The sequence below is a fragment of the Jaculus jaculus genome, chromosome 1 (genome assembly GCF_020740685.1).
Source record: "Jaculus jaculus isolate mJacJac1 chromosome 1, mJacJac1.mat.Y.cur, whole genome shotgun sequence".
In the NCBI taxonomy this organism is placed as follows: Eukaryota; Metazoa; Chordata; class Mammalia; order Rodentia; family Dipodidae; genus Jaculus; species Jaculus jaculus.
In genome coordinates this window covers 222601767-222614097 of record NC_059102.1, presented here as the reverse complement: position 1 = coordinate 222614097, position 12331 = coordinate 222601767, and the positions used below count along the sequence as shown (strand labels likewise).

Sequence of the window (12331 nt, the reverse complement as noted above, 5' to 3'; positions counted from 1 at the left end):
TTCAAACCACAGCTGTCTTCAGACAAATGTCACCTGTGGGCCAGTTTATGCCCACCCCAACAGATCTATAATAACCAGGGGATGGTGAGGGAGTCTAGGGTCCTGTTGCTCGGCAGCCCTGGGGACGTCAGCGGAGCTCCTTGGTGTTTTGTTGGGAAACCAAATACTGTGGGCTCGATAAAACCTGAAACTAGCCGCGTGTGGTGGCACAGGCCTTTAATCCCAGCACTTGGGAGGCAGACGTGGGAGGATCACCGTGAGTACAAGGCTGAGACTACACAGTGAATTCCAGGTCAGCCTTGGCTAGAGTGAGAGCCTATCTCGAAAAACAAAACCTGAAACCGGAACGTCAACAAGTCTGTCTTCGAAGTGTTGGAAAACCCTTTCCTCCTGTACAAGGGACTAAAGTCACATGCGAAGAAGAGCGAATTTATTGCAGGTTTCAAATGGGAACCTGGCGGTCGCGGCTGGCCCGCAGCTTCTTGGTGCAGCCAATCACCCACCAAACAGGTGGCGCTCATTCCACGCAGGCGCAATGCATCGGTCTCCGCCCCCGGCCTTCTCGCCAGGAATCGAGGGTGCGCATGCGCCCTCCAGCAATCGCGTTGTGCTGGAGGAACTGGAATCCAATTTGGGTTCCTCCGCCGTGGGCGGCGGGACGGAACGGGAGGGTGGGGCGGAAAGGACAGAGCGCGTGCGCAGTTGCGTGGCGGCAGCCGTGGCTTCGCTGGTCTCCCGAAGCGCGGGTGCCGCGGTGGCTCTGTGCCTGGTGTGGCAGCAGCTGCGAGAACGCCGGCTCCTAGCCGGAGTCCCCGGCCCGCAGCCAGCCATTGCGCGCCACCTGGCCCGCCGAGGGCCGGGCGGACGGGCTGAACTGTAGTAACTCGGCAATCAGGGACTTGCAGCGCTCCGACAGCTCGAGGCCCTCGGGGTAGAGCACGCCGCGCTTCTGGCGCCGGGGCAGACCAGCGATGTCCGAGTCGTCGAAGGGCATGCACCCGGTGACCATGACGTAAAGCACAACGCCCAGGCTCCAAACGTCGTACTTCTTAGGGTCGTAGGGGATGCCCAAGAGCACCTCGGGTGACGCATAGGCGGCTGAGCCGCAGTAAGTAGTGCTCAGGTCTGGGTAGCCGTGCGCCTGACGGCCGAATCCAAAATCTGTGAGCTTGACGCGACGCTCGTCAGGGCTCAGCAGCACGTTTTCGCATTTGAGGTCGCGGTGCACCAGGTGGTGGTCGTGCAAGTAGCGCACGGCGCCCGCGATCTGCGCAAAGAGGTCGCGCGCCTGCGACCCGGGGATGCGCCCGTTGCGCTGCACCGCCTGCAGGAGGTCGGTGGCGGCCGCCTCCATCACGATGTACAGCTTCCCGTTGCACACCTCGATGAACTCGAAGACGTGCACAATGTGGGGGTGTCGTACCCCCCGCAGGATGGACAGCTCTCGCGGCAGGAACTTGTTGACGAAGTCCGGGGGCGCTCGCCGTCTGTCCACTACCTTGATGGCCACCGTTCCCTTGTACTTTTTGGAGGTGGCCACCTTCACCTTGGAGTAGCTGCCCTCACCTATCGTGCGGCCCAGTTTATAGCCGAGTTCGCTTAGGAGTTTGTCGCCCGACATGGTGGCGCCCGGGGCGCGTGGGGAGCAGGAGGCGCGGCTGCTGTCGGGGGTGCGGCCGGACTCCAATCTCGGGCCTAACCCATGGTGCTTGGCACCTGCACCCCTGTGCCCCCATGTGCCTACTCCCGAGTCCCTGTGGTCGCGATGACTTTTATTACCCGGGTAACAATTTCAGCCTTGTGAAGTGACAGGGCGTCACTCGGTCTTGGGGTGGAGACCACCTAGACCCCGCCCCACGTGCTCCCTTAACCCCTCAGGCTTTGTGATTCAATCGCTCTGAAAGCTGACGAGAGGCCAGAGGCAGGCAAGGAGATCCTGACCACTACTGGGTGTCAGAATTAGCCTCTGAGGTTAGGGTTCTGCTTCCTTCTGATGGCTCGCTCCCAGCTTTGCAGTCCCAGCCCGTGGCTATGCGGGACCTACACCATCTATGGCGGCCCTGGAGGCGGAAATGCGGACGAGAAAGGGGGGCGAATCTTGGAGGCCTGGCTTCCCTTATCATCGGCCAGGGAAAAGGTGAATGAACGTGGGAGGCTTTTAGTGCAAAGTCCAGGGTGCCCATTACGGTTCCAGGCCAACGACGGAGTCGCATCGAGTCAAAAGCAAGAGCATGCACAGACTTCCGATCCTGCGGGAACTCCGGAGAGCTCAGAACTACACTGGCGCGGGAGCTTCCGCCACTCTCAGTAAGACAGCCGCAGCAGCCTCACTTCCGCCTGTGCCGGAAGAGCAGCCTCTGGCAAGCATGGCGGCGTCTAAGGTGAAGCAGGACATGCCCCCGCCAGGGGGTTACGGTCCCATCGATTACAAGCGGAACCTGCCGCGCCGGGGACTGTCGGGTCAGTGTCACTCTGCGCCGAGGTTGTGGAATCTAGGTTCTTGGGCCGGGAGGCCCACGGGCCTCAGTGTACCCAAAACGGGACGGGATCCCCACTGCGGTGATTAGTGACGAGACGAGGAACTAGCGCATGGTCAGGACCTTGCTTCCTTTTCGGCGGCGCCGGAAGGCGATGCATTGGAGATAAGGCTTTATGTAGCCCAGGCTGGTCTAGAACTCGCTATGTACTTGAGTATGCCTTACGTTCCTAATCCTCCTCGCTATAACGCCAGGACTATAACATCTGGCAGGAGGCATTTCCTAAAACGGTCTATGCTACGGTTCCTCTCAAGCAGCTTCCACCAGTAATTTCTCCCCACCCCCCAGTTTTGTTTTTTGTTTTTTTGTTTTTTTTCCTTTTTGGTTTTTTGAGGTAGAGTCTCGCTGTAGCCCAGGTTGACCTAGGTAGTCTCAGGGTGGCCATGAACTCACTGCGATCCTCCTACCTCTGCCACCTGAGTGCTAGGATTAAAGGCAAGCGGCACCACGCCAGGTTCCGACTTTTTTTTTTTTCCAGAAGAGTCTCTAGCCCAGGATGACCTGGAACTCACTATGTAGTCTCAGCGTAGCCTCGAACTCAATGGTGAACCTCCTACCTCCTCTGTGCTGGGATTAACTGCACGCGCCACGCACACCTGGCTGCACCAGTAATTTATTTCAAAATTATATGGGGGGGGGGGTGCTGGAGAGATGGCTTCGCGGTTAAGGCGCTAGCCTGCGAAGCCTAAGGACTTAGATTTGATTCCCCAGTACTCATGTAAGCTAGAGATAAAAGGTGGCACATGTGTCTGGAACATGTTTGCAGTGGGAAGAGGCCCTGGTGCATCCATTCTGTCTCTCCCTCTATCTGCCTTGTCCTCTCTCAAATAAATTAAAAATTAAGGGCTGGAGAGATGGCTTAGCATATAAGGTGCTTCCATGTAAAGCCTAAGGGTCCAGGTTCACTTCCATATATATTAAAGTGGTGGGGTTTTGTGGGTTTTTTGTTTTTTAAGCGAGGCGTGATGGCTCACCCCTTTAATCTCCACACACAGGAGGCAGAGGTAGGAGGATCACCATGAGTTAGTTCAAGGCCACCCTGAGACTAAATAGTGAATTCCAGGTCAGCCTGGACTAGAGCAAGATCCTACCTCAAGAAAAAACCTTTTTTTTTTTGAGACAGGGTCTCATAGAGCCCAGCCTGGTCTAGAATTCGTGAATCTCCTACCACAGCCTCCTAATGTTGGTATGATAATTATGCACCCATCCCCCTGAGCTATTTTTTGCCACCCAAGGTGGCCTTGAGCCATTGACTCTATATCCTAAATGTTGGAATTAAACTTGTGCCACTATTAGTATAATAGTAATTAGTATTATTATTATTGGGCCATGAGGAAAGGCGGTCTTGAACATGCTAATAACTCTACTAGTGGGCTGGAGAGATGGCTTGGTGGTTAAGCGCTTGCCTGTGAAGCCTAAGGACCCAGTTCCAGGCTCAATTCCCCAGGACCCACATTAGCCAGATGCACAAGGGGGCGCACACATCTGGAGTTCGTTTACAGAGGCTGAAAGCTCTGGCACGCCCATTCCCTCCCTCTTTCTTTCTCTCTCCCCATCCCTCCCTCCCTCCCTCCTTCTCTCAGTCACTCTCAAATAAATAAATAAACAAAAAAATTAAAAAAAAGAACTCTACTAGTTAGCTATATCTCCAGCCCCTGATCTACTGTTTTTTTTTTTTGTTGTCATTCTTTTTCTTTCTTTTTTTCTTTTCTTTATTTATTATTTGAGAGAGAACACAGAAGATAGGAATGGGTGTACCAGGGCCTCTAGCCACTGCAAATGAACTCCAAGCACATGCACCACTACATGCATCTACCTCACGTGGGTTTTGGGGAATCGAACCTAGGTCCTTAGGCTTCACAGGCAAGCGCCTTAACCGCTAAGCCATCTCTCCAGCCCTTGTGGGGTTTTTTGTTTGTTTGTTTTTTTGTTTTGCTTGAGGCAGAGATAGGAGGATCGCCACGAGCTCAAGGCTACCCTGAGACTACAGAGTTAATTCCAGATCAGCCTGGAACAGAGTGAGACCCTACCTTGAAAAACCAAAAAAAAAAAAAAAAAGAAAAGAAAAACATGGATTGGGGAGTTAGGAGACCTGATTTCTGTTCCTTATTCTTCTACTAACTAGCCTCAAGATCTTAACCGCTCTGTGCTTCAGTGTTCCCATCTGCAAAGTGGGGATAGTATAAATTGCTTTACCTACCTCGCAGGGTTGTTGTGAGGATAAACTGAGACAATGAATATAAAGCACTTTGACAAGAAGTGCTATACAAATTGTAAGAAATGGAAACAATCATGTTCAAGGCAATGGAATGAATACTGGCTAAGGGTTAATGGGATTGTCCAGTCTACCTTATCCAAAAAAAAAAAAAAAAAAAAAGACTGGCTAGCCAGACCAAATGTGCCAACTGGTACAATAGTGGTATGTCTGTGATGGAGGAAACCAACTGCTCTGATTGGACTGGATGCCCACTCCACAGGAGGGAATACATGCCTGGTACTGAAAATTAGTCTGAAGCTTGTGCTGGGGAGGTCATGACCCCTAGGGAAGCAATATCTGCTGTTATCTGACTAAATGCATATATTATGTCCACAAAGCTGCCCTGTAAGCATTAATACTTATACATATATATCTATACACACACACCCATATAACCTGCTTTTGGTTAGAAAAGCTTTTCTTTAGATGGTGGTGACCATTGGGGTGACACAGTAGTCACCATAGTTCCTGGAAGAAGTGACAGTGGACCACACCCTCACAGGTTCTGGATCCATTGCAGAAGAGGTGGTGGAAAGAATTTAAAAGCCAAAGGAGGACTGTTTATAATACAATCTTCCAGACAAAAAAAAAATGGCCTTGAAATTCATGACCTCACAGTTCCTGGTAAAACACAAGAGCCTCATAATAGGAGGAAAACTTGATATCAAAATAGACAAACTGGAAAGAAGGGATTCAGTGGAGGGGGGGCGGTGAGAGCGGATAATAGGCCATAAGGGTGGGAATTGTCATGGTTTATTGTATATACTTATGGATGTTGTTCATAAAGAGTTTTTAAAAGCTGGGCTGGAGAGATGGCTTAGCAGTTAAGTGCTTGCCTGTGAAGCCTAAGGACCCCGGTTCAAGGCTCGATTCCCCAGGACCCATGTTAGCCAGATGCACAAGGGGGAGCACGCATCTGGAAATCGTCTGCAGTGGCTGGAAGCCCTGGCGCGCCCATTCTCTCTCTCTGCCTCTTTCTCTGTCTGTCACTCTCAAATAAATAAATAAAAATAAACCAAAAAAAAAAAAAAAAAAGCTGGACATGTGCTGGAGAGATGGCTTAGCAGTTAAGGCATTTGTCTGCAAAGCCAAAGGACCCATGTTCTACTTTCCAGATCCTACCTTAGGCAGACACACAAAGGTGAGGCAAGCGTAAGGTCATACATGGCCACTAGGTGGCACATCTGGAGTTTGATTGCTGTGGGTGAGGCCCTGGAACTCCAGTTCTCTATTTCTCCTCTGTCACTCTCTAAAAAATAAAAAGCTGGGCGTGGTATTGTAAACCTTTTTTTCTTTTGAGACAAGACCAACAGACTGGCCTTTTTCTTTTTTTTTTAATTGGGGGTGAGGACTGGCAAGCCAGGGCCTCCAGCCACTGCAAACTCCAGATGGTGCCCACCCTTGTGTGCATGTGCAGCCTTGCATGCTTGCATCACTTTGTGTGTCTGGCTTACATGGGACCTGGAGAGTTGCACCTGAGTCCTTAGGCTTCACAGGCAAGTGCCTGTGAAGAGGTAGGAGGATCACTGTGAGTTCGAGGCCGCCCTGAGACTACATAGTGAATGCCAGGTCAGCCTGGACTAGAGTGATACCCTAGCTCAAAAAACAAAAATAAATAAATAAAAGGAGGGGAGGGAGATATGATTAATACTATTTGGGTGAGATCCTGGGCTCAATCCTCAATATTACAAAAAAAGAAAGAGTCTGATATTATTATGTTAATATTTCTTCAACAGGAAACAGCCTATTTTTACAGTCTTAAGGCTAAGAACACCTTTACTCTTGTAATTTGTTTTGTTTTCCAGGGTAGTCTCACTCTAGCTCAGGCTGACCTGGAATTCACTTTGTATTCTCAGGGTGGCCTCGAACTCATAGTAATTCTTCTACCTCTGCCTCACAAGTGCTGGGATTAAAGGTGTGAGCACCCATGCCCAACTTTCTTCTCTCTCTTTTTCCTGCTTTATAGAGCAGGGTCTTGCTCCAGCCCAGGCTGACTTGGAATTCACTATGTAGTCTTAGGCTGTCCTTGTACTCAGTGGTATTTATGCCTCCTGAGTACTTGAATTAAAGATATGTGCCACCAGCAACTTTTTTTTTTTTTTTTTTTTTTTTTTTTTTTTTTTTTTTTTTGAGGTAGGGTTTCACTCCAGCTCAGGCAGACTTGGAATTCACTATGTAGTCTCAGGCTGGCCTTGAATTCATGGCTATCCTCCTACCTCTGCCTCCCAAGCACTGGGATTAAAGGTGTGTACCACCACACCCAGCATTTTTGTTTTTTAACCATGCAGCTTTTTCTCCCCCTTATTTTTATTTTTTGGGTTTGTGAGAATGGATCTTGCTATCTAGTCCAGGATGGCTTTAAACTGGTGATGAACTGCCTGTCTCTGACTCCTGAGTGCTGGGATTACAGGCACGAACTACAATATTCAACCTGATATTTCTGCTTGTACAGGTTTTTTTTTTTCTTTTTTCTTTTTAGTATTTATTTGACAGAGAGACAGAGAAAGAGAATGGGCATGCCAGGGCCTCTAGCCACTACAAACAAACTTCAGGTGCATGTGCCCCTGGGGAATTGAGCCCGGGTCCTTTGGCTTTGCAGGCAAATGCCTTAACTGCTAAGCCATCCCTCCAGCCCTCTTTTCTTTCTTCATCTTCTTTTTTTTTTTTTTTTTTTAATTTACTATTTGTAAGTAGAGAGAGAGAGGGAGACAGCATGGCCACTGCAAACAAACTCCAGAAGCACGTGCTACTTTGTGTATATGGCTTACATGGGTAATGGGAATCTAACCTGGGTCCTTAGGCTTTGCAGGTAAGCACCTTAACTGCTAAGCCATCCTTCCTATGTACAAGTTTTCAATGTAAAGTTCAATGAGTTATAGTAAATGTACTCACTCTAAGATTACACTTAAAATTTTCCATTTCAGTTAACAGAAAGCTGACGGCCTTTTGCGTTCTGTACATTGTTCTGTGTTGAAGCCAATTAACAAAAATTTAGAGCTAGAGAGATGGATTAGCAGTTACAGTACTTGCCTGCAAAGCCTAAAGACTCTCCAGATTACATGTTAGCCCAAAGCACAAAGGTGAGGCAAGCTCAAGGTCATACATGCCCATTAGGCGGCACAAGCATCTAAAGTTCCATTTCAGTGGCAGAAGCCCTGGTGCACCAATTCTCTTTCGTACACACTCTCTAAAATAAAGATTAAAAAATACTTAGAAAGAAAAAAAAATAGGGCTGGAAAGATGGCTTCACTGTTAAGGCGCTTGCCAGCAAAGCCAAAGGACTCTGGCTCAATTCCCTAGTACCCACATAAGCCAGATGCACAAGGTGGCTCATGCGTCTGGAGTTAGTTTGCAGTGGCTAGAGGCCCTGGTGCACCCATTCTCTCTCTTTCTCAAAAAAAGGGAAGGCTGGAGAGATGGCTTAGTGGTTAAGGCACTTGCCTGCAGAGCCAAAGGACCTTGGTTTGTTTTTCTAAGACCCACATAAGCCAGATGCACAAGGGGGCACACGCGTCTGGAGTTCGTTTGCAGTGGCTGGAGTCCCTGGCGTGCCCATTCTCTCTCTTTGTCTCTCTCTACATGCTTCTTTCTCTCTGTCAAGTAAATAAATAAATAAAAATAGCTTTGTGGTAGGGTTTCACTGTAGCTCAGGCTGACCTGGAATTCACTATGTAGTCTCAGGGTGGCCTTGAACTCTCGGTGATACTCCTACCTCTGCCTCCCGTGTGCTGGGATTAACGGCATGCACCATCATGCCCAGTTTCTGGGCCATATTTTGACTCAGTACTTAACATCTTGAACTGCAAACTGTTTTGCCTTTGCTGTCTGACATTCCCACCATGTATGGGGCACTGGTTCTCTGCACCTGAACTCAGACTTACATTCATGCTGTACCTCTGAGCTACAGCCCCCAAGCCACACTCCCTTTTTGAGATATGGCCTTGTGTATCCCAGGCTAACTTCAAATGCCCTATGCAGCCATGAGCTTCTGATTTTCCTGACTAGCCCTCCTGAGTGCTGGGATTACATACATGTATGTACCACTACTCCTGGCTTATGTGGTTTGGTGCCTGTTAGACAAGAACTATTGAACTCAAGTCCATCACTTTTTTTTGTTTTGGTTTTTCAAGGTAGGGTCTCACTAGCCCAGGCTGACCACTCTGTAGTCTCACGGTGACCTTGAACTCACAGTGATCCTCCTACCTCTGCCTCCCAAGTGCTGGGATTAAAGGCGTGCGCCACCACACCCAGCCCATCACTTTTTTTTTTTAAGCCCATTACTTTTAGCTAAGACTCAGGCCTGGGATCACTGTGAGTTTACTTTTGCTTTCTGGAGGACTGAGCACACAGTGTCTTCTGCATGTAGCTGTCCCATTGTCCCATCTTCATTGAATTGTCTTGGCATCTTTGTCCAAAAACCAATTGGCCATAAAATGTGAAGGTTTATTTGTGGATTGTCCTATCCCGCTGAACGTGACTGTCCTCAGGCTAGTGCCATGCTGTCCTGTACACACAGCTGCAGTAATGAGCTTGGAACTGGCAAAGTGCAAGTCCTGCAACTTTGTTCCACTTTTCTGAAATTGTTTGGCTATTCTGGTCCCTTGCATTTCCATGTGAATTTCAGCTCTGCTTGTCAAGTTTTGCAAGGGGGAAAAGGTCAAGGTTCTGATGAGGGTTGTGTGGAATCTGTAGGTAAGTATGGAGAACCCTGCCACCTGCTTAGTAATAAGTGTTTCCATCCACAACTTATTTATTCAGGAAAGAATGAAGCCTGTGTGGTGATGAATACACAACCAGCCCCTTGGGAGGCTGAACCTGGAGGAGCCTGAGTTTTGACTGTGCTGGGGCCCAAGCAGTACCCCAGCTGGCCAGATGAAGACCAGTGATCACAGCCCAAAAGCTGTATGCACATTCATGGCATGTCTCATCCCAGGCCGTCTCATTCTGGAATTTATCTATGTGTGGGGCCACACTTTGAGTGCACAAGCATGAGGAGCAGAGCTCTCTACACCACCCTGTTAGCTATTCAGTGAAGCAGAGGGCAGCCTGCAGGGGCTGAGTCAGGAAGATAAACCCTCCCCTCCCTAGGGTTCCCCACAGCTTTGAAAAGCAAAAGTAAAGCTGGTGCAAATGCCACTCTGGTTGGGGCATAGGTGGCCAGATTTGGTCCTGGGCACTCAGGACCTTCTGCCTTCTATAACTGGAAGGGCCTTAACCTGAGGATGGGCTTCTAAAACATTGAACTAAGCAGGTAATGAATGTTTAGCTCCTGATCTAGCCTGTGCAGAGCCCTGCTGAGACCAAGCAGGCCTAAGTCCCAGAACCCTCTCTGCCCCATGTGGCCTTGGGGTGGCTTCACCCACTGTAGTTATGACTGGGCCATACCTGGAGCTTTATCAGTCACCACCCACTTCCAACAGAAGCGACTGGAACTGTCAGCTCCTGCTGGCTCTCAGTAAATATTCATGGTGGCTTTGCCCCTTCCGTAGGTACTGGGCTGCGTGACTCCTGGGGGCTTTACCTACCTCTGGTAAGCACTGTCAGAGCCTCTCTTCCTGGGGAGGTCTGGCTTTCAGCCCCTTTAGTTTTCCAGTATCCCTGCTTGACTATACCTTTCAGGAATCTTGAAGGCAGGTGAGACAACACTGGCTACCAGGGGGTGAAGAAGGGGGACAGGTCCAGAGCTATCAGATAGTCCATAGACTTAAGAGACCACAAGGACATGCTATACCAACTGGCTATCATGAGTAGGGTCCCGCAAGGCACACCTTGGTGACAGGAACCCTCACCCCTTTCTGCAGGCTACAGCATGTTCGCCATAGGCATTGGGGCCCTGCTCTTCGGAAACTGGAGGATGATGAAGTGGAATCGTGAGCGCAGGTTGGTAGCAGCTCTGGGATGCCTGAGGTCTGTGAACATGATGGCACTGGCTGGTGAGGTCTAGTGCCTGTGGAAAGGGCCAAGGAAGTACAGAACCAGGCCTCACTTCAGCTCTAGGTATCCCTTCACAAATTGTCTTGGGAGCAAGAAGCTGGTGATCATGTGTTCAACTGAGGCCTGGAGTATTAGTGGAGGGCAGCTCTGATACATGGCCTTACAGCAGAGTTCTGTATGTGGTGATCAGGTAATAATATCAGCTAGAGGGACAAAGACAACCTGTGTCACAGGAGCCAGAATTCCCTTTCTGACCACATTACTGTTATTGCTCACCCCAAACCTTCATTTTCCTGCTCCCTGTGGGTCATGGAAAGAAGACACATGCCTTTAATCCCCAAACTCAGCGTGCTGAGGTAGGAGGATAGCCACAAGTGTGAGGCCCGCTTGGGCTCCAGAGTGAGTTTCAGGTCAGCCCAGCCTAAAGTGAGATGCTTCTTCAAAATAAACAAAAAAATTACCAGAAATCAGTGGAAGGAGGCCAATTGGCCTCACCCTGCTGCTATTTAAAACAAAAGTGACTTGATTTGTAAGACCCAGAGCTCCCCTTCACTTGATCATCAAGCAGGGCTATTTTAAGAATTTTACAAAAGGCTTTAAGATCTGGAGAGATGGCTTAGTGGTTAAGGTGCTTGCCTGTAAAGCCAAAAGACCCAGGTTCAACTCCCCAGGACCCATGTAAGCCAGATGCACAAGATGTGCATGCATCTGGAGTTTACAGCAGCTGGAGGCCCTCGTGCACCCATTTTCTATCTGCCTCTTTCTTTTTAAGTCTTTAATTGGTAGTCACACGTGGGGATGCATGCCTTTAATCCTAGCATTCACGAGGCAGAAATAGGAGGATCACTGTGAGTTCAAAGCAACGCTGAGACTACACAGGCTTGAGCCAGATACTACCTAAAAAAAAAAGAAAGAAAAGAAACTGTATTTGGCCTGAGGTATCCTGTACTGGCTGTCACAACCCGCCAGCAGCATGGTGGCTCTGTGCCCTTGAACCTGCCACATCTAACCCTGGTGGGTATGGTGGTTCCTCAGGCGCCTGCAGATCGAAGACATGGAGGCTCGCATTGCTCTCATGCCGCTGTTCCAGGCTGAAAAGGACCGCAGGTAAAGCAGGTGGGAGGAGCATGTTAGGGCTGCCTCTCTCCTAGCCCCCGGCCTATGCTGGACATAGATGGGGTAGAAGGCAGGCGCCGCCCGGGTCCGCTTTATTCCGCTCAGCACTCCCTCGCCCCCAGGACCCTGCAGATGCTGCGGGAGAACTTGGAGGAGGAGGCTGTTATCATGAAGGACGTGCCCGACTGGAAGGTAGGTCCGGGATAAAGGGCGGGGGAGACAGCGACTGACGCACGCTTGGTAACCCACGCCGCCTTGCCCTGTTCCCACAGGTGGGTGAGTCTGTGTTCAACACGACGCGCTGGGTGCCACCGGCCATAGGCGAGCTGTACGGGCTGCGCACCACGGAGGAGATGGTCAATGCCAACTATGGATACATGTCCTACACATAGGACGCCCCTAGGCTCTCAAAATAAATCCTATAAACAGTTCGTGTGTGCATGAACTTTCCTTCCCCTCCCGCCACCCCCACGGCGCCAACCCGGAA

The 12331-nt window shown here is 49.8% G+C and overlaps 2 protein-coding genes across 2 annotated transcripts; one reads left to right on the top strand and one right to left on the bottom strand.

Moving 5' to 3' along the window:
• Positions 1 to 799: 799 nt before the first annotated feature.
• On the bottom strand, positions 800 to 1732 carry Tssk6 (testis specific serine kinase 6). The gene has a single exon (XM_004665990.3). It carries the CDS (start codon positions 1619 to 1621, stop codon positions 800 to 802), a length of 822 nt encoding a protein of 273 aa, XP_004666047.1. The 5' UTR covers positions 1622 to 1732.
• A 184-nt stretch (positions 1733 to 1916) lies between these two features.
• On the top strand, positions 1917 to 12275 carry Ndufa13 (NADH:ubiquinone oxidoreductase subunit A13). The gene is made up of 5 exons (XM_004665989.2): positions 1917 to 2460; positions 10596 to 10674; positions 11764 to 11835; positions 11967 to 12036; positions 12117 to 12275. The coding sequence occupies exons 1-5, from the start codon at positions 2232 to 2234 to the stop codon at positions 12234 to 12236; spliced, it is 570 nt and encodes a 189-aa protein (XP_004666046.2). The 5' UTR covers positions 1917 to 2231; the 3' UTR covers positions 12237 to 12275.
• Positions 12276 to 12331: the final 56 nt, after the last annotated feature.